The 20,869-nt window shown below is 38.8% G+C and overlaps 1 protein-coding gene and 1 pseudogene across 1 annotated transcript; one reads left to right on the forward strand and one right to left on the reverse strand.

The window, feature by feature from the left end:
- The first annotated feature begins 6,519 nt into the window (after positions 1 to 6,519).
- On the forward strand, positions 6,520 to 14,246 carry LOC145943217 (uncharacterized; annotated as a pseudogene).
- A 2,079-nt stretch (positions 14,247 to 16,325) lies between these two features.
- Positions 16,326 to 20,240, reverse strand: LOC145943218 (uncharacterized). Its single transcript, XM_083050697.1, has 2 exons — positions 17,570 to 20,240; positions 16,326 to 16,699 (listed from the first exon to the last, which is right to left on the reverse strand). The coding sequence occupies exons 1-2, from the start codon at positions 20,238 to 20,240 to the stop codon at positions 16,326 to 16,328; spliced, it is 3,045 nt and encodes a 1,014-aa protein (XP_082906823.1).
- Between the last annotated feature and the right edge of the window lie 629 nt (positions 20,241 to 20,869).

Here is a 20,869-nt window from a genome sequence, read left to right on the forward strand (position 1 = left end):
TCTTGGCTATCTCGCCATTATTATAGACATGTTGCGGCAAAGTGGTTTTATCCCATCTCATTCTTCTGTCTATGCGTAAAATCTCTGCTGAGTGGAGTTTTCTTATATTTCTTTGGTATATCGTATATACTGAGCCGTTACGAACTTTGGGAGATAGATTTGATGGATCTGTATCCTCGATTTTTCGTGTAATACATCGTGTTGTAAAATGGCTATTATCAAGACTGGACGAAGAGATAAAGTGGCCAGAGGGAAATGACGCTATCCTCATGACTTCCCAAAAATTTGAAGCAAAACGAGGTATAAAAAAGTGTATCGGAGCAATAGACTGTACACATATCGCAATTCGACAGCCTGTTGATCATCCTAGAGACTATTGCAATCGGAAAATATTTTTCTCTATCGTGTTACAAGGTGTTGTAGATGCAGATATGAAATTTACAAATATTTACTGTGGAGAACCAGGTTCGTTGCACGATGCACGTGTTTTAAGAAGGTCGTTATGCTATGATACTGCTCAAAACGACACGGAAAACATTTTTCCTAATGAAACGTGCATAATATAATAGGAGATTCAGCCTATCCATCGCTATCATGGCTTGTACCACCTTTTAGAGACAACGAACATTTGACTGCACAACAGTCGGAATTCAATTTCTTGCGTTCTTCAACACGGATGGCAGTAGAGAGAGCGTTCGGGTACTTGAAAGGACGTTTCCGTCATTTGTAATTTTTAGAATTACTTGATATTCAGTTCATACCAAAATTAATAACAGCCGTTTGTATTATGCATAATATTGTTATAAAAACAAATGATGAAAACGAATTCTTTGCTAATGATATTAATGACTTTCCTGAAGATAATGCCGCGATTGACAATTATGAAATTAACAATTTACAACATGTTAATAGACATAGAAATGAAATAGATCGAAGAATGCAGATGTTCCGCGAGCTGTTTCCAGAATAGTTCTAAAGATTTTGCATATTTATAATTTTTCTATTTACTTTTTAGTTTTAAAATAAAACCAAAGAAAAATTTATATATTTTGATAAACGTATTTTTATTTATTTCTATCATTTCTAACCTTTACAAAATGTCTCTATATAAAATTAAATACTTCTTAGATGTCTAATGACTTTCATTTTTATAACATTAATTTTTTTCCGTTGTAAAAGTTCGAGGATTATGAATTGATGGAACTTAGTAATCTCAAACCAAGAGATACAGTTCTAAAAATTAGAATTAATTTTCGTGTTTGGCTCTATTGGTCGTTTTAAAAAAATCATATTTATTTATTTATTAAATACTGAGAGCCGATAATAATATTTCTTAAATTTATTAATTTTTTTATTATACTTATTGTAATAAATGATGTAGTAAACAAGTTGCAGTATTTATATTAATCTAAATATTTAAAGTTATTTTCAATTATTTAGGAATTCTTTTATTGTATTATTTATGAGGTACAATATAAATGAGTACATTTTATACAACAAAAAATTAAAATCTTCAAAGCAGACAAAAAATAAAAATCTTCATAGCAACAAAAAGCCCATATATACATGTACTCATTTTTCAACGAAATACTTTTTAGCATATAAAAATATTTATTTCTTAAGTTAGAAAATTTTTTAAAAATAATATAAATGAAATAAAAACATCATTGTTGCATACTGTCAAATAGAATTAATCAAAATCCTCCGGGAACAAATTAAAACCGCCATATTAAACAATTTGTTAAAACCGAACTTTTTTAAATTAGGTATGTATCTAACAGATAATGGTGTATGTTTATCTGACTTCATTATAAAACTATTACGTAAAACTATAACGTTAAATATTAGCTTGAAACTGACTATAGCCTCTTGCACAATGCCAGGCAACAGGCAATAGGAACAAGAAATAGGGCATAGATGTTATTCCCTGCTCTTATTGGTGGATATTTTCTATTTCCTGTTCCTATTGCCTGTTGCCTGATATTGTGCAAGGGACTTAGAAACAAATGAAAAACTAATTTCATACATATTTAATAAAATTTACTTAAAAAACAAAAACAACAATAAAAATTGCACGTAACTATCACATTCTTCAACCTTCATATGAACTATCTCTATCAATCTTGAATCGCTTACTATGAGACAAAGTACGAGTTTCCAATAACTCTCTAAGCAACTAAGCAACCGACATTTTTGTTTTTCTATGTTTAATTTCTCTCGATGCCATTCTTCAGCTTCTTCCTGCTTACGTTTAGCAATATTTTGTTTTATATCTAACTGTCTTTCTTTTAATGATATCAATTTTCTTTTCATTTGCACTTCTGCTTTTCTTTTATCATAAGCTTTCTGTTTTTCTTTTTTTATCTTATCTCTATCTGTTAAATTCTTTAAATGTTGTAACCATTGTTTTTCTAATTCTATTTTATTTGCCGCTGTTCTGCTCCCTGAGCCATATTGAGGGCGTTTGCTCTTTTGTGTGTTGCTTACGGATATAGAACATACAGTTTCTGTATTTGACAATGTCACCTTTTCGATAGCTTGTTTATTTTTACTCAATTCGTGTGATTTTGATAGATCTTCATAAATTCTTCTCTTAGTACTATTAGTACTTACTTCACTTACACTACTTGATGTACTTGGTGATTCATCACCAATTTCGTCACCAATTGAGGAATCGCTTTGTGCTATGAACATGGGCGTCCGGAGGGAGGAAGGGCAAGATGGGGCATTTGCCCCCCCCCCTGGAATTTCGAATCAGCAAAAAGTTTGTACTCTTTCTTTGAATAAACGTGCTGGGATTTACTTCCACATTTCGATCCGATTCAGTGATTCACGCTTATTGCCCCCAACTCATTGCTCGCATATTAGCAACGAGTCGCCAGATACGCGTAACTAATCGTAAAGAGCACAGCGCTTATATACATATAGGTATTCTTACATGCGGACGTTCCCGACAAAAGACGAAGCGCTGTGCTCCTTAGTTACGCGTATCGCGAGCGGTGAGTAGGGGACACTCGTTGCTAACGTGCGAGAGGTGAGTGGGGTGCAATAGGCGTGAGGCGTGAGTCACAGAATCGGACCGAAGAGTTCAATTGTCAGTACTGGAATAAAGAAAGGATAAATTTATACCAGCCTTGCTGAGATCTCTGCTCTAATCCATAAGAAAATACTTTTTCTGATTTCAATAGAATTTTAGTTTTTCAATGCTTTTCTCTCTATCTTGCTCGAATTTAATTCATTTCGCTTTTCAAATTTATTGCTTTTCAAAAATAAAATAAAAAATTTTAGTTTTATTTAATCAACGCCTATCTTATTTTTAGAAATAAGATTATAATAAATTGAGCAAATAAAGAAAATATATTATATATTATTAAGAAGAAGAAACCTTTTTGAAAGTTTTCTTGATAGCTTTTTTTTTAAATATTAAATATTATTATATATTATAAAATATTCGCGGATATGGATATACGAAACTTTTTTAAAAAACCGAGGATAGAGACAAGCGATGAGTCAAATTGAATCTTCGCTTCCCTCTACTTCTACTGATTCATCGGTTCCCTCTACTTCTACTGCTTCAATTATTTCTTCAGTTTCATCCAACGTTGCCATTAACAATAACGTTTTTGATATCGAACGATATATTAGCGCTACTTTAGACTTATCTTGTAAAGAAAAACTTGAAGTTTTTATGAATAAATGGGTTCCGGAAAAAAATTTCAATTTTAAAAAAATCGGTGAAAAAAGAAACTTTTGATTCGAATGGCTACAGACATATGCTCCTTGGCTGGCATATTCTGAAGTTGCCGACGGTGCCTTGTGTAAATTTTGTGTCCTATTTAAGCAAAAGGTTCGTCGAGGATTTCAAGGTTCTTTTATTTTAAAAGGATATAAGAAATATAATGATTTTAATGAAGCAGCACGAAATCATATTCAGTCTGAGTAGCATAAACAAGCTGCTTCGGATGGAACCAATTTGATGGCCATAAAAGAAAACAAGAAACAGGGCATTTCTAATGTAATTTCCCAGTCTAGAGTAGATTTAATTACAAAGAACCACGAAAAGTTAGGTTCGATTGTACGAACAATAGTTTTCTGCGGAACTCATGACTTGGCTCTTCGTGGCAAAATGTCAAATGAAGGTAATTTCAAAGATCTTTTAAAGTTCCGAATTCAAGCTGGTGATTTGGTTTTAAAACAGCATTTGGAAAAAAGCGGACGGAATGCGCAATATACATCTGTTAGAACCGAACATGAAATAATTGAAATTTGTGAAAGCATAATAGTAAATGATATTATTTCAAAAGCTAATGCCTCCAAATGCTTTTCAATTCTAGCAGATGAAACCAGTGACATTGCTGGGGTAGAACAGCTGTCTTTAGGCGTTAGATTTGCCAATTTTGAAGATGGCAAATTAACTGTACAAGAAGAGTTTCTTCGTTTTGTTAAACTTAAAAAATTTGATGCTTAATCTATTTCTGATGCTATTTTAATGAAATGCGAAAGCTTAAATTTAAACATGGCATATTGTGTAGGGCAGGGGTATGATGGATGCTCTGCAATGGCGGGAAAAGAAAATGGCGTGAAGAGTATAATACAACGAAAATACCCAAATATTCATTATGTCCATTGCTCGTCACACAGATTAAATCTAGTTGTCCATGATTTGGATGAATTAAGTGAAGTCAGAAACACTATAGGTACAATAAAAGAAATTATAAAATTTTTCAGGGAAAGTAATATTCGAAGGCAACTGGTTCCTTCAATCCCTATGCTTTACGAAACACGCTGGACCGAGAAGCACAAATCTATTCGTTTATTTAAAAAGAATTTCGGAACAATATTGAAAAAATTGCTTGAAATTTCTGAAGGGTTCACTAATGGTAAGCAAAAAGCTAATTGTTTGTAGTGTGCCGCAACTAGCCCGATATTTCTATTATGCCTATTTATAATGTCAAAATATTCCGAAATATTAGAGCCAATTTCTGTACTACTGCAAAATAAACAAATAAATTTGCTTGAATGTCAAAATCATATAAAACGTTTAATCTCTATTTTTTATGAAGAACAGGATGAATTTGATAGTATTTTTACGGAATGCGAGAAATTCAGCTGCTCGATTGGTATTGAGATAAAAATGCCACGGATTGTATCAAAAAGCACTAAAAGAGCGAATTATGCCACAGAAGATCCCAAAGAATACTATAAACTAAGCCTGTTTTTACCGTATATAGATTCGCTTATAAGTTCTTTAAGCGTTAGATTTTCTGAAGAAAATTCAAGTATTTTTAATCTTTTTCGTTTATATCCTTCCACTTTCAAAACTATGACCCGCGAGCAGAGCAAGCAGTTGTTGTCAAAAATTAATGAAAGTGGTGACTTACTTAATGAGGGTCTTATATGGCACAAGATAGTAAAGGACTCTGAGATATCTACTCTGGACGACATGCTTACTGCTGCCAAATTTGTGCCTACAATTCAAGCTGTGCTTCTTAAATTACTATCGTTGCCTGTTACGACAGCAACTATAGAAAGATCGTTCAGCACCTTACGGCGAGTTAAGACATGGTTGCGCTCAACAATGTCTGAATCCAGACTCAGTGGTCTTTGCATGTTAAGCGTTCATAGACAAAGAATTGCAAATAATGAAGAAAGCTTTATTACTCAAGTGATAGACAAATTTGGTCAAGATGACACAAGATTAGTTTTTTTGTTTGACCAAAATTGAAAAAAATATCTGGAATCAAATAAAAACAGTTAGTAAGAAATAAAATTAATAAAATACAAAAAAATACAAGAATATAAAAACAAAAAAATATTAAAATAACAAAATAACAAAAAAAATTAAAAATTAAAAAAAATTTTTTTAAAAATTGAAAAACAAAACTAAAAAATTAACAAAAAGAAAATCTTTTTCAACATACATCTATCTTGTCGCGGTGAGAAAGCTTTTACCAAAAGGTGTATATATTTTAAATCATATAAGTATTCTGGAAGTAATATTCTAACAATAAATGATGCCCCCCCTGGAAAAAATCCTGCGGACGCCCTTGGTCATGAATCAGTGGTGGGCGATGTTCACTCGATGTTTGGAAAATCGATATTTTTCATCACAACATCGATCATTTTTAATCGATGTTTTTGCTAATCGATGCATCGAGTAACAATCGATTATTAAAGAATAATATCGATGTTTCTTGACCTAACTTTGCTTCGCGAAAACTCTATGTAGTATGTAATCTAGGTCTGAAGCCCGATGTCCACGATGCTAGAACTCGGTCCAAGTTCTCGGACTGAGAAGTTTGTAGCCAATAAAATTGCCACTTTTCCGTAAAAGCTGCAAATTAATTGGCTACAAACTTTTCGGTCCGAGAACTCGGACCAACTTCTAGCATTGTGGACATCGGCCTTCAGACAATTGTACAACGCAACAAGCAGCAACGCACAACGGAAAAAGCCGGATAATGGATAATGCTCTTCGCCAGTGTCCAAAGTGTATTTTTTTATGTGTGTTTTTTACGTATGTTAATTACGTACGAATCTGTTACACATGAAGATATGGATCCTTCATTAGAGAAGCCTAAAAAAATTAAGTTTAATCATCCGTATGCCGTTCATTTTCGCATAAATAATCAAGAATCGTTTTGCGTTCGCAATCTCTCCTTATCCGACTATTTATCGTTAATACGTATGTTACGTCCAGACTCAAGGAAGGAAGAGTCGAAAGGAAGGACGTAACTAAATTTATATTTCGAACGACGGCAGACTATCCGTCTGTTCGACCCGAACGAACGTCTGGGCCCAAATAGGTCAACGACCGCAAGGGTCGCTCTTACTCTATTTAAAGGGCCGTTCGCTCGGTGGTCCCTTTTCGGCAAGAGAATTTAATCTCTTTTGCGCAGGATGGGACCTTGTGCGATCTCGGTTTACGGGAATGAGTGGGAACGGGGTTGTTAATAAATGAAAATCATTTGTGTTGAAATTTATAAGTTTATTCCTAATGTAGTGACGAAAGAGATTATATACATAATAATATAATCGACGGACTTAGTTGCTAATGAAAGTGTGAGTGTATGGGTATGGGTCGCGGGTGATACATTAGTACGGAGGTCTTCAATCAGGGCAGAAAGGGGTAAGAGTTATTGTTTAAATTTTAGGGTTCCGATTGGTGGTTACAATAATTTAAACGATAATAGATATATAAAAATTGTGTCCATGTGTGTGCGTGTGAGTAAGAATGCCAGTTTATGAGAGTTCGGTAATTTTGGCAGTGGAGGGGGGATAAGTTCGTAGGAGAAGGTGTGCAGGGACGGCTAAAGGACATCTGCGCCCGGGAACATACCAGGGGATGATGTTATTCCTATCAGTGGTCTCTAAAAATTCTCGTAAGGCCTCGTGGTCTACAGGGCCTGGACCAATTGTGAAAGCTCACTCAGGGACTTCTCGTATCCCTGGGAGCTGATTTATCAACCAAGCTCTAAATTGCTCGTATGAGAGCTTGGCAGGCGATTCTGATTCTTCGGAATCGTCGTCGCCGATATCTATTACTTCGAACTCCTCCGGATGTTCCCTATTTACAGAGGACGTTGGGGATGAGGGAGGAGAATCCTCGAGGATGATTGTTGAGGGAGCCGGAGACGGAGATCTAGGTGGATCAGGGCGTTCGGGAGAAGCAGAGGGAAGAAAGGGAGAAGGGGTCCGCAGAGAATCGGCGTCCTCAGAGGAAACAGAGGAGTGAGGGGAAGGGGCCCGCTGAGGTATAGCGGGTTCGGGAGAAAGAGGAGAAGGAGTTCGCGGGGAATCGAAAAGTTCTGCAGAAGCAGAGGTAGCGGGAGACGGTATCAGCGGGGTTTCTGTACGTTCGGGTGAGGAAATAGGAGAGACCGTAGGGTGATATGTATTAGTTGTCTCAGTGTGAATCGGTGTGTTAATTTTATTTAAGGAGCCGAAGGTTTCGCCCGCAGCCAGACTCCGTGCCAACGCTTTCCTTAACCGCCTATTACGCCGGTTTCGCGCCAATTTAGCAGCGGTTCGCGAGGGTCGTCTCCTTGGATTTTCCACTACGAGAGCGTACAATAAAATAACCGGACAAGAAGAGTTCTTACTGAAAAATAACTCTGGGAGTTCTTGTAGAGAAAAAAAGGGGATATATATATATATTTAAACACTAAGAATATATATATTTATTTTTATATAATTTTGATATTTTAATTATTTAATAATTTAGTTAGTTATTTTATTACTTATTTGTTCGTTCGTTCGTTCGTTCGTTCGTTCGTTCGTTCGTTCGTTCGTTCGTTCGTTCGTTCGTTCGTTCGAGAGAGAGAGAGAGAGAGAGAGAGAGAGAGAGAGAGAGAGAGAGAGAGAGAGAGAGAGAGAGAGAGAGAGAGAGAGAGAGAGAGAGAGAGAGAGAGAGAGAGAGAGAGAGAGAGAGAGAGAGAGAGAGAGAGAGAGAGAGAGAGAGAGAGAGAGAGAGAGAGAGAGAGAGAGAGAGAGAGAGAGAGAGAATAAATCACGGATTGCTCCGCTATCGCGGGAAATCCAGAGTGATTTCGAGAGAGGGAGAGAAGATGGAAGAAATCACGGATTGCTCCGCTAACGCGGAAAATCCTGAGTGATTTCAAGAGAGAGAAAGAGAATTGAAGGAATCACGGATTGCTCCGCTATCGCGGGAAATCCGAAGTGATTTCAAGAGAGAGAGAGAGAGAGTGGGGGGGTAAGGATGGAGGGAGAAAGGACAGTTTTACAGAGTTAGAATTAAACAATGATAATAAATTAATAAATCAAAAAGGAAAATAATTTAATTGAAGTCCCAGAATTATTTTTAAGTATAAGGGTGGAGATGTAGCACGCTTGATAAACTTACTACTTATGGAGTGCGCAGGTAGGTGTTAACTATTCCGATTATCCCAGGTGTGAATCTGGCTAAGGACTCCTCCGTGAGGATGGTGTTCCACTCACGGTTGTTCACTCGCGAAAATTGTCGTAATCGGTGAGCACTGAGCACACAATGATCTCACAAGTGTCACTCACGAGTTCGAGATTCGAACAATTTTACGGGCTCGAAGGATGGTAGTATAACTTTTCGCGAATGATCCGCGTGCATAGGTTTTGAGAAAAAGATTGAGATTCTCTGAGAGATGTCACGGGTATATATACCTTCTTGCTCCTCCTTGCCGTTAGTTTGTTAATATTTTCTGACGAATAGGGAATTTTTCAATAACGCCCTTTCAGTCCCGGAGGCGTCTCTTGATTTTAAAAGTTTACCGGGATTGGTCAGGGGTTTTGTTTAAGGCCCTAGGTTTTGACCAATGGAGAATTTGTTGAGGTTTATATTTTTATTATCCTCTCGAGATTATCTCGGTGATCTGTCAGGCGGCATTTGTTTGGATTCGGTTATCGTTGTTAGTCTGGTAAAATTTTATTCGTTTTCAAGTGGAAGTTTTCTTCTAAATTTTTATTGATTTTCAAGTGGAGATTTCCTTCTAAAAAGTTTTTATTACTTTTTAAGTAAAATTTTCCTTTAAAAAAAAGATTTTTATTGCTTTTCAAGCGCGAGTTGTCAACTAGTCAAAGCGAGAATTTCAGACACCGCGAGTTACATCTGGTATGTATCTCTCCTTTTTTTATTTTTATTTTTATGATTAACCGTCTCCGGTCAGCTGCTTCGCCTGCCAGATCATAGTCTTATTCCCACGCCTGTGATTTTTCAATCATCGCCTTGCATTCTTTGAAAGAAAAGAATCGTGGAGTCCACAGGACGTAACACGTAAGTAAACTACTATTATACTGTTAATTGGATGTTTTGAATAGTTCTTTTTAGATGTAATATACGAATATAATTTTACCGATAATGATGAACACACAGTGAATTAAATTCGAGCTTTAATCACATCGGGCGCGATAAAGAATCCGGATGAAAACATCAATATTATTTCACGGTCAAAGGACGACGTGAATTTGTATGTAATGTTATTGTGTCGATTTTCTGAGAATTGAGAATCGTAATGCTGCATGACGTAATATTTGTTCATGTTTCTCTTCCAGTGAGTCTATCGACTTGTCATTGTTACATTTGGAAGAAAACCAAATATCTCAGGGTATGATACTCTTAAAAGAACTTGAGGCTTTTCCGGATACCAATGTCAATGGTTTGTATTCTCAAGATTCATATAAAAAGAGCGAGTTTAATTCATCGATTGATCAATTGCATGATGCACAAATGCAGCATTTTGCTGCATCATCATGCGATTATCAATCGATGAATTAAAAAACTCGTCCAAAATTAAATTATAAGGGAATGTATTAATAATGCATATATATTTTGTACAATAGCGGATCCTCCTACCTCAAGCACACAAAATGAATTCGTCAAGTTGGATATTTCAGTTGTCACCACAATCGTCTGTAATGGACATGCCACCATCAGATTGCTCGAAGAAGTCATCAAATATTAAAAATAAATATAAAAATACCAAGACTGATAAAACAAAATTGACTGCATTCGCACAGACTGACATTAAGCAGCATTTTCGAAACGAAACTAGATCTCTTCACGGACCCTTACGAACATCTGTAAACGGTAATTCATATTATGAAGTATAATTAAATATAATCGTTCATTTCCGTGAATCTATGTCTATTATTATATCCTATAGCTCTTTCTGCCCAAAGTTCGATAGCTCCTTCATCTTCAGTAACGTCATTGTCTACTGAGCCCAGCACGTCCACAATCAAAACTGCAACTTGCATTACGATGTCGTAAGTAAAAATGTATATATATATATATATATATAATATATATTTGGATACCACTTCGATATACTTACCAATATGTACTGTTCACAGGGAGGACGTACTTAAGAATCGCTCTAAATTGAAAAGTCATGTTTGGGATAGTTTTAAAAAAAAAGACGCAACAACTGCTCAATGTCTAATCTGTATGAAGATTCTTAAACACAGTGGAAACACTACAAATTTAACGTAGCATCTGGCTCGAAAGCACCCTACAATAAGGCAACTCAACAACTCACTCATTGCCACTGGAAGCAAGCAAAAGACCATTTCCTATTTAGACATCGTGGCAAGTAAAAGAAAGAAATTATCGGAAAGTAAAGATGATCCTTCAGAAAACGCAGACAGAGACACAGAGATGCAAAAGAATGTTCTAAAGCCTGTAAGTACATAAATCCATTTGAGATTGGACGAATTTTACAATCATCCATACATTTTAATAAATTAAATTTTTCTCAGGTTCAGTTAGTCGGCAGCGATCAAAAAATCGATATTGTCTTTCGACGAGTCCACTCATTCGCAGGTAATGATATATACATAGTTGAGTTCAAGTGATTGACCATTAGCGTTTACGAGTAGACTGGGTTGATCCGTTTTGAGTTGAGTTAATAACGTCATTGACTAATCACAGTCATTCTATTCTTCTGAGGAATAGTTGATTGGTCAATGATGTTATTAATCCAATGCAAGATGGTTTAATCCAGTCCATTCGAAAACGCTAATAGTTACCACTATAATTATTGTGATCTTTCACACACACACACACACGCACACACACACGCACGCACGCATGCACGCACACACACAGTTTTATTATTTATATATATATATTTTATATAATATTTTATAATTGTAAATATTGCTCGTAACAAATTGGTAAAATTAATAAGGGTACAGTAAGGCTTTATTGACGAGCAGTAGTAGTTGAAGATTAAATTAAATATTCTAATAGATTTGATACATAATATACAAATATTCAAGACAATACGTTTCGACACTCACTTGTGTCTTTTCAATCGTTGGAAAAAATTTAATGTGTTACAATTTGTTCATGTTCTTAGTATTATTTAGCGGTTGTAGTCGGAAATTATTTAGTCAATCTATATATAGATTTCCATATATTAAGAGTCTCTCTGAACATATTATTAAAGCATTTAAACAAACAGAATATTCACCAGGTTACAAATGTTTTAATAAATTAAACAGGTTCATTAAATTACACAAAGACCCAACAGAACATATATCTAATAATAATATTATATACAAAATAAATTGCAATGATTGCGACGTCTCATATGTAGGTCAAACGAAGAGAAAATTAAACACAAGAATAAACAAACATAAAAGAAATATAAAACAATCAAATTTTAAGGCCTATTACTTATATTTGTATTTAATACGGAAGAGCCTTAAGTAATTCTTATTGATCAAATTTTATTTTGTATATAATATTATTATTAGATATGTTCTGTTAGGTCTTTGTGTAATTTAATGAACCTGTTTAATTTATTAAAACATTTGTAACCTGGTGAATATTCTGTTTGTTTGAATGCTTTAATAAGATGTTCAAAGAGACTCTTAATATATGGAAATCTATATATAGATTGACTAAATAATTTCCGACTACAACCGCTAAATAATACGAAGAACATGAACAAATTGTAACACATTAAATTTTTTCCAACGATTGAAAAGACACAAGTGAGTGTCGAAACGTATCGTTTTGAATATTTGTATATTATGTATCAAATTCGTCTTGAATATTTGTATATTATGTATCAAATTCGTCTTGAATATTTGTATATTATGTATCAAATCTATTAGAATACATTTAATTTAATCTTCAACTACTACTGCTCGTCAATAAAGCCTTACTCTACCCTTATTAATTATATTTTATATTTTATATATATAATTATTTTATATATATATTTTTAATTGCCAGATGGAGGAACATCGTTCAACAATATAACTAACGCCATACTATATGTGCTCGCTACGGACCACTGTCCTCTCTCTACCGTGGAAAACGAAGGATTCCGCACTCTCATGAAGACGATAGCTCCGCGATATAAGATCCCATCAAGACGCACTATCACTCGTTATATGGATGATAAGTACGAATATCTGCATGGCATGTTCAAACGCGAGATTGCTCAAGTTACTTCATTAACTCTCACATGTGATATCTGGTCGGATATTTCAAATCGTGGGTATTTAGGGATAACGGTGCACTACTTACATGATAATAAAATGAAAAGTGGATGTTTGGGCGTATTGCCATTAGAAGAAAGCCACACAGCACATTACATTTCGGAAATTCTTATGCAAGGAATTCAGTCCTTCGGGATTAATTGAGAAACCGTGACAGCGATCTGGTGACTGACAACGGCGCGAATATTAAAAAAGCAACAATAGATTGTTTCGGTGCTTCCAAACATATTGAGTGTTTTACTCACGCCGTATCGCATATTGTACCCGATGCAATAAATGCTACGCTTGGGGTCGAACAAGCAATCGCGAAAGTAAAGTCCATTGTAACGCTAATGAAACGCAGCGTTGTCGTTTCGGACGAATTGCGGCGTCTGCAAAAACGAGACGGAAAAACGGAAGCAACACTTCTTAAGTTTAAACAAGACGTTCCCACGAGGTGGAATTCCACTCTAATTATGATCGAGCGATTTCTGGAACTCCACGAGTATGTATACCCGATCTCTCTTAAGTGCAAAGGGCCCATAGAAATGCTTACGCGCAAAGAACTCGATTTATTGCGGGATATAGTTTGAGTATGAATTTCAAGAGGATTTTGAGTGAATAAGACTCGGACGATCCAAGTGTGTTCGGTGTTGAAAAACTTGCGTGTGTCGTAGGAAGTTGAATCAGCCGGAAAGTAAGCACCACTGGTTACGAATCCTTTCTTGGTTTTTTTTGTTGTAATAACAAAATCATTTATTGCACAACCATCACAGATTTTTCTAAATTTATGCAATGACAATGAGTCATTTATTGACGTGACAAGATTAGTTTTTTGTCGAATTAAAGACGGTGTAAACGCGTCTCGAGAAAGATGCTCGCGCGTTGCAATCACTATATCGCGAGATCGATCTCACAACCGAGCGCAACTATCGTTTAGATGCACATAATTCGAAGAACTATCCGCTCTCGATTATCGCTCACCTAGTATCGTAATACTCGCAGCGCCTAATATTGTTAATCGTTTAAAAAACGGCCGAGCCGTGAGCGCACACGAACGTAAGACCGTGCCAGGACGTGTTTACACGGTGCTGTATGATCGAGATCTGCCGGCCGGTTTCTTTTCCGGAAGCACGCGGCAGGTGAATTCGTGGTATTCGCCTTTCCTACGTGGAATTAGGTTCGCGGAATTACTTGACGCCACGCGCCCGCCGGATGACATCGCGCTGGTGGGCGGAACAAGAAGTCGTTACAGAGAATAATTCGCGTTAGGCGCCCATGGATGTCGCCATCGATCGGATAATCGATCGCTCGTCGTGTTATCGCGGCGAGGGTCGCAATCGTGGCTATTCTCGAACATAACCGCCCGCTTCGGATTTTCATCCGACAAAAACAAAACTACAGGAACTGAACTCGCGATTTGATTTGATATCAATGTTGCGCCGCCCGCCATGACACACTGGCGGAGAAATCTTATAACATTAAAGAGGTGAAGAGATATAACAGATCTTAGAGTTAATTGTCTTATAAACTAATTACATTAAAAAAAAGAGAGAAACGGAACTCAATAAGCACTTATTTTAGAATGAAATACTAAGGAAAAGTTAGACTATTAAATCTAGTATTGATAACTTGAAGCACAACAAACTCATTTGACACTGAGAGTTGAAGTTTCGGAACGCAGTAGCAAGGCTATAGTGATTATTTACGCCGAAGTTTCACTGACATTCGGGCTCTCGTCCGAGATAGGGTCGCTTTGTTCGTTGATCTCGACTGGCAGAAAACACAACTTAGTAATCGGGCGTTTGTAAACAGATTTTGCGGTTTTGACAGTCACCACTCTAATATAACCGTCTGGTCCCGGGTGACACTCGGTCATTCGACCGAGCTCCCACTGGCTTGGCGGAGCTAAAGGATTCCGAATTAAGACAATTTTTCCGATCCGCGCTAGCAACGTGTACGGTTCGCCACTTCGGTCTCTGCTGTAATGAATGCAAATAATCATTGAGCCACGAATTCCAAAATTGGTCGCGTAACTTACTTAATAACTGCCATCGTGTTAACCGATTGTCTTTCTCATCGAAGAGCGTAGGCTCAGGAATGGCATTTATCGCAGAACCAATCAGAAAATGACCCGGCGTCAATGCTGAGTAATCTTATATATCATCCGAGATCGGAGCGATCGGACGCGAGTTCAAACAAGCTTCGATTTTACAGAGCAGAGTGGTCATTTCTTCAAAAGTCAAAGTGTGCGAACCGACAACTCGTTTGAGATGGTGTTTTAAGCTGCGCACTCCTGCCTCCCACAAGCCGCCAAAGTGCGGAGCAGACGGAGGCAGAAAGTGCCAGATTATTCCAGCTTCAGACATTCTCGTTATTATATTCGGATCCGTCGTGGTCGCTTGCCAAGCCAGCGCAAGCTCGCGTTGAGCACTTCGAAAATTTGTTGCGTTGTCCGAGTACATGAAACTTGGTACTCCGCGTCGCGCGCAAAAACGATTATACGTCGCAAGAAATGCCGCGGAGGAACAATCACTGACTAGTTCGAGGTGTATTGCTCGAGTCACCATACAGATAAATAACGCGATATAGGCCTTGTGACCTTTATGTCCTCGTCCCGGTGCATAACGGATAAGCAAAGGTCCTGCGTAATCCACTCCGCAATGTATGAATGCGCGTAATGAGGGACGGACGCGAAATTGTGGGAGATCGGCCATCAATTCGGTCGCCGTTTCTGCTTTGTATCGAGCGCACGTAACGCACGTATGCAGAACCGAGCGAACAAGTTGTCGTGCACGCAATAACCAATAAGTTTCGCGCAACAAATGTAACGTTAGAGTAGGGCCTGAATGTTGAGCTTGCGAATGAATCTCTTTAATAATGAGCTTAACGAGAGGATGTGACGATCGGATGTTTTGCGAGTTCCGGCAACTTCGAATGCTTTAAGCGACCACCGACTCGGATTAATCCGTCCTGATCGAGAAAAGGATTAAGGGCCGACAACTTGCTGCGGTTTGATATCGCAGATTTATTTTGCAACTGCCGTTGTTCGTCGGGAAATAGCGTCGTCTGAATGAAGCGTATCCAGTAGACGAACGAGCGATTTATTTCATGAGCTGAAAGTGCAAGGGACTGGCAGGTTAATTTTGACTTCCTTGTTTGCTAATCTTAACAGATCACAAAACCGGATCACATATGCGGTAACTCGCAATAATTTTTTCCATGCTGAATACCGCTGAGAGAGATCCCAATTGAGGGTGGAAACTACATGATGTGATATTGAAGATTTTTCTTCGACCGCTGTTTCAAAAAATAGTTTTTTCGTCGTCATCGGCCAATGCTCAGGCGACAGCAGCAGCCAGTCTGGTCCGTTCCACCAAAGCGCACACCTTCCGAATTTCGCGGCGGATTGTCCTCGAAGCTAAGTCGGCGGGGTTCATCGTCGTCGGAACGTGATGCCAGATAGCTTGAGACAGCCGTGTTTGTACCTCGCAAACGCGATTGGCGACAAATGACTTCCACTTTGAAGGATGGTGGCGTATCCACGTAAGAGCGACGGTTGAATCCGTCCAGCAATGAACCGAAGTAGTCGTGATTGAGATTGATTCCTGCACGACGTTGATACACTTGACCAAGAGCAGAGTCGCTTGCAGTTCCAACCGTGGGATGCTCATTGGTTTAAGAGGAGCAACTTTTGATTTAGCGAGCAACAGTGCTATGCGGATTGTTCCATCGAGATTGCAAATTCGGATATACAGGGTGTTAAAAAAGTGGCGGATACGCTGTATTGGGGTGAATTCCTGAGGTTATTTGGAGACGATTTTTCCTCAGTGAAAATGTCGAGGCACCAATAATTTTCGAGTTATAAGTAATTGAAAATAAAGGGCTTTTCGTAAACTAAGTATTGTGGAATTAAAATATTAACAAAACTACATTCTTCAATTAATTTCAAGTCGACTTTAATTTAATAGAATTTTAATTTAAGGCTTAGTTACCAAGATATATGATGGCAAAAATTGGGAGCTTGCAAAAAATGATGACTTCTCTCGACATTTTCGTTGAAGAAAAATCGTCTCCAAATAACCTCAGGAATTCACCCCTATACAGCGTATCCGCCACTTTTTTAACACCCGATATACGACAGCTCCGTATGCTAATGTCGAGGCGTCCGAAAAGCCGTGTATCTCGCAGTGGAGGGTTTCAGCCTCGTCCTACCCAACGAGGAATGCAGATGGAGCGTAATAATGGAATCTCGCGATAGTATTTGTCCCATTGTAATTGTAATTCCTCGGGCAATGCGTCATCCCATAAACAACCGTGCAACCACAAATTTTGTATGAGAATCTTAGCTGTTATGATGATTGGAGTGATCCAACCTAACGGATCATACATTCGCGCAATCAGTGAGAGAATTGTCCGCTTTGTCGTAACGGGCTGATGCGACGGCGTAGTTTGGAAACGAAATGAATCGCTTTCCGGATTCCACGTGATGCCGAGAATTTTAAGGTTTTCATCCTCCGCGAAAAGTCGCTTGCTAACCCGTGATCAGCAGGATTTATGTCGTTAACTAGTGATTCACAATTACTCGCCCATTTTCGTAAATGAAAACTGGCTCTACCGAGCAATTTTATTAGTTGATCTCTAGTTTGCCTTGCGAGTAGCGGATCATCAGCTCCGAACAGACAGTCGTCTACGTAAACGTTTTCACTCAGAACAGGAGCTGCTAATGGGAAGTCTTTGCCATCGTCCCGAGACAGTTGATCGAGAACGCGCAAAGCCATGTATGGCGCACAGGCAGTTCCGTACGTTACTGTCTGAAGACTGTATTCGCAAACATCATTATCAGGCGTAGGTCTCCAAAAGATTCTTTGATAGTCGACATCGCGTGTATCGACTCGAATTTGTCTGTACATTTTAGCGATATCTGCGGTGTAACAGTATCGATACAGACGCCACCGCAACAGCACCGCTACAATATCCTTCTGCAGTTTCGGGCCTACCATTAGATGATCGTTTAGTGATCGACCGTTTGACGTTTTGTGAGACGCGTTGAAGACTACGCGTAGACGGCTGGTCGAACTCGCGTCTCGGAATACCGCGTGATGTGGTATGTATACGATTTGTGGCGGCAATGATTCGGTTGGTACTACTCGCGTCATATGCCCGAGATTCGGATATTCGTGTAAGAAAGCATTATATTCGTCTGCTTGAATAAGATTTGCGGTTAAACGGTGTTCGGTTTTGCGAAACAGACACAGGGCTGAATATTTTGAGTCTCCAATGTCGATCGGAGGAGCGCTCTTAAAGGGGAGTCGAACGATATATCGGCCGGAGTCGTCCCGCCTATAGGTCTGTTGGAAATGTTCCTCGCACCGCATCTCCTCCTCAGAGAGGTGCGTGCGTACTGGCGCTTTCTCGATCTCCCAGAACTGCCGTAGTGTAGTGATCAATTCGGCATTCGTACAACAATGCTGAATTGTAATTGACGGCTGAATAGATTGAGATTCGGCAGAGATGACTCCGGACAGAATCCAACCAAAGATGGTGTGTTGTGCGATTGGTTCAGTAGACGCGCGACGTCGCACACCATCACGCAAGAGAAATCCGTAAAGATCTGCACCGATAAGTATATCAATCTTATCATGACTTGACGGAGATTTATCCGCGAGCTCCAAGCCTTGTAAATACTCTAACGAATTAAGATTACTTGAGCGCGGCGGAATATAAGTTGAAAGCGACTTCAACACGAGAGCGGCAGTGGAATACGACGGTCCTTGCCCGCTTCGCGACGCGACGTTTACATGTACTGCATACTGGGCAGCTATGGATGCGCCATCGACGCCGGATATCGCGACTGAAACACGTTGTTTCTTCAGACGTAAGCATTGAGCTAGACGTTCTGTGACAAGCGTCATCGCGGAACTTTGGTCGAGCATGGCGCGAAAGATACTGAACCGTCCGTCCGGCGAACTTACTCGTATCCATGCGGTTGCAAGCAAAACACCCGTTTTTATCACGTGTGATTGTGAGAGTAAATGAGACGAAAGTTGAGCAATTTCCGCGGGTTTTGACTCGGAAGTTTTTATATTGTTCGTATAAGCTGTTGATGTACCCGAGTCTTCATGAAGTAGAGAGTGATGAGACTTTTGACATACTCTACAGAAATATTTACTTTGACAGTCTTTTCGTACATGGTTTTGACTAAGGCAATTAAAGCAGCGATGTAATTTATTAACTAACTCGCGTCGCTGTTGAACCGATTTACTTTTGAATTCTGTACAGGAGGTCAGCGAGTGATTTTGTTTGCAATCCAGGCATTTGAAAGTGTTAGCAGTGTGACTCTGTACTACTGATTTATTGGTCGGTTTTTTATGAACTGCTATAGTCGGTAGAATATTCTCGAAAGCGCGAATTCGAGCGGCAAGGAATTTTTCGAGAGCTTCGTAGGTCGGACATTCTGTGGTGTCGCCTAAATGTAATTCCCACGCTCTTCTCGTCGCCTTATCTAGTCGTTGAGAAATTAGATAGACAAGAAAATCATCCGTTTGTTCGACTGGTCGACCGAGATTCCGCAACGCCTGTATCGCCATGGATGCTTTATCTCGCAACACGGTTAATTCGGGCGCAGATTCCGAATGAATGGTCGGCAACGAATGTAACGCGTGGACATGTTCGTAAACGATTCTCCTGCGATTATCATAACGCGTGAAAAGAGTTGTCCAAGCGACTTGAAAATTAGCGGTTATTGGCAGCGTTTTTACGAGATCGCTAGCTTCGCCCTTTAAGCACGATAATAAGTAGTGCATGCGCGTAACATCCGATAAATCCGGGTTTTCTGTGACAACTGAATTGAAATGATCGCGAAAGGTTCCCCATTCGATAAATTCGCCGCTAAACTTCGGAAGACTTATCTTTGGGAGAGACGGGGTGATTCTGCCTCCGTGTGACGACGAGCTGCTGCGATCTGAAGCGTTGAGAGGTCTCGTGTCGGTAGGTGTTAATTGCGCTTGGCGGTCCATCATGTAGTCCAAGGCTTCGAAGAAGGCTTCTTCGCAGTCCAGAAAATGATCCTCGGTGAAGTATTTTTCGGCTGCGCGAAATTCTGGAGTGGAAGGCGCGAGAAGCTTAGCATGATTCAACTCGCATTGCGCGAACGATGCTTTTAGCACAGAGATGCGCTGTTTGATGATTGGAATAGATGCTTTCGTTTTTCCAATCTTCTTAAAGTTCACTACAGCGCGCTCGATCGAACGCATAAACTCGTTGCTGTTCAAGAAGTTCCTCCATTTTGTAGTCAGCTTGAAGTGTTGAGCCTTTAGATTTCGCTTCCAGGCACGATCGGAACTCTTCTCAAAATGGCCGGCGTGTATCCTCTTCCAGAGGCTTCGCCGCGCCACGTCGCGATATGAGAAAGAGATGAGAGAGAGAGAGAGAGAGAGAGAGAGAGAGAGAGAGAGAGAGAGAGAGAGAGAGAGAGAGATAGAGATGTGAAGATTATCCCCACATGCAGAGTACCGGGTGCCTCACTGACCGGTGATCCAGCTCGAAGGACCAAAATTATGTTTGAGTATGAATTTCAAGAGGATTTTGAATGAATAAGACTCGGACGATCCAAGTGCGTTCGGTGTTGAAAAGCTTGCGTGTGTCGTAGGAAGTTGAATCAGCCGGAAAGTAAGCACCACTGGTTACGAATCCTTTCTTGGTTTTTTTTGTTGTAATAACAAAATCATTTATTGCACAACCATCACAGATTTATTCTAAATTTATGCAATGACAATGAGTCATTTATTGACGTGACAAGATTAGTTTTTTGTCGAATTAAAGATGGTGTAAACGCGTCTCGAGAAAGATGCTCGCGCGTTGCAATCACTATATCGCGAGATCG

This window comes from Prenolepis imparis, unplaced genomic scaffold, assembly GCF_030444845.1.
Source record: "Prenolepis imparis isolate NDT839.2.m4 unplaced genomic scaffold, iyPreImpa1.0 SCAF_11, whole genome shotgun sequence".
Taxonomy (NCBI): domain Eukaryota; kingdom Metazoa; phylum Arthropoda; class Insecta; order Hymenoptera; family Formicidae; genus Prenolepis; species Prenolepis imparis.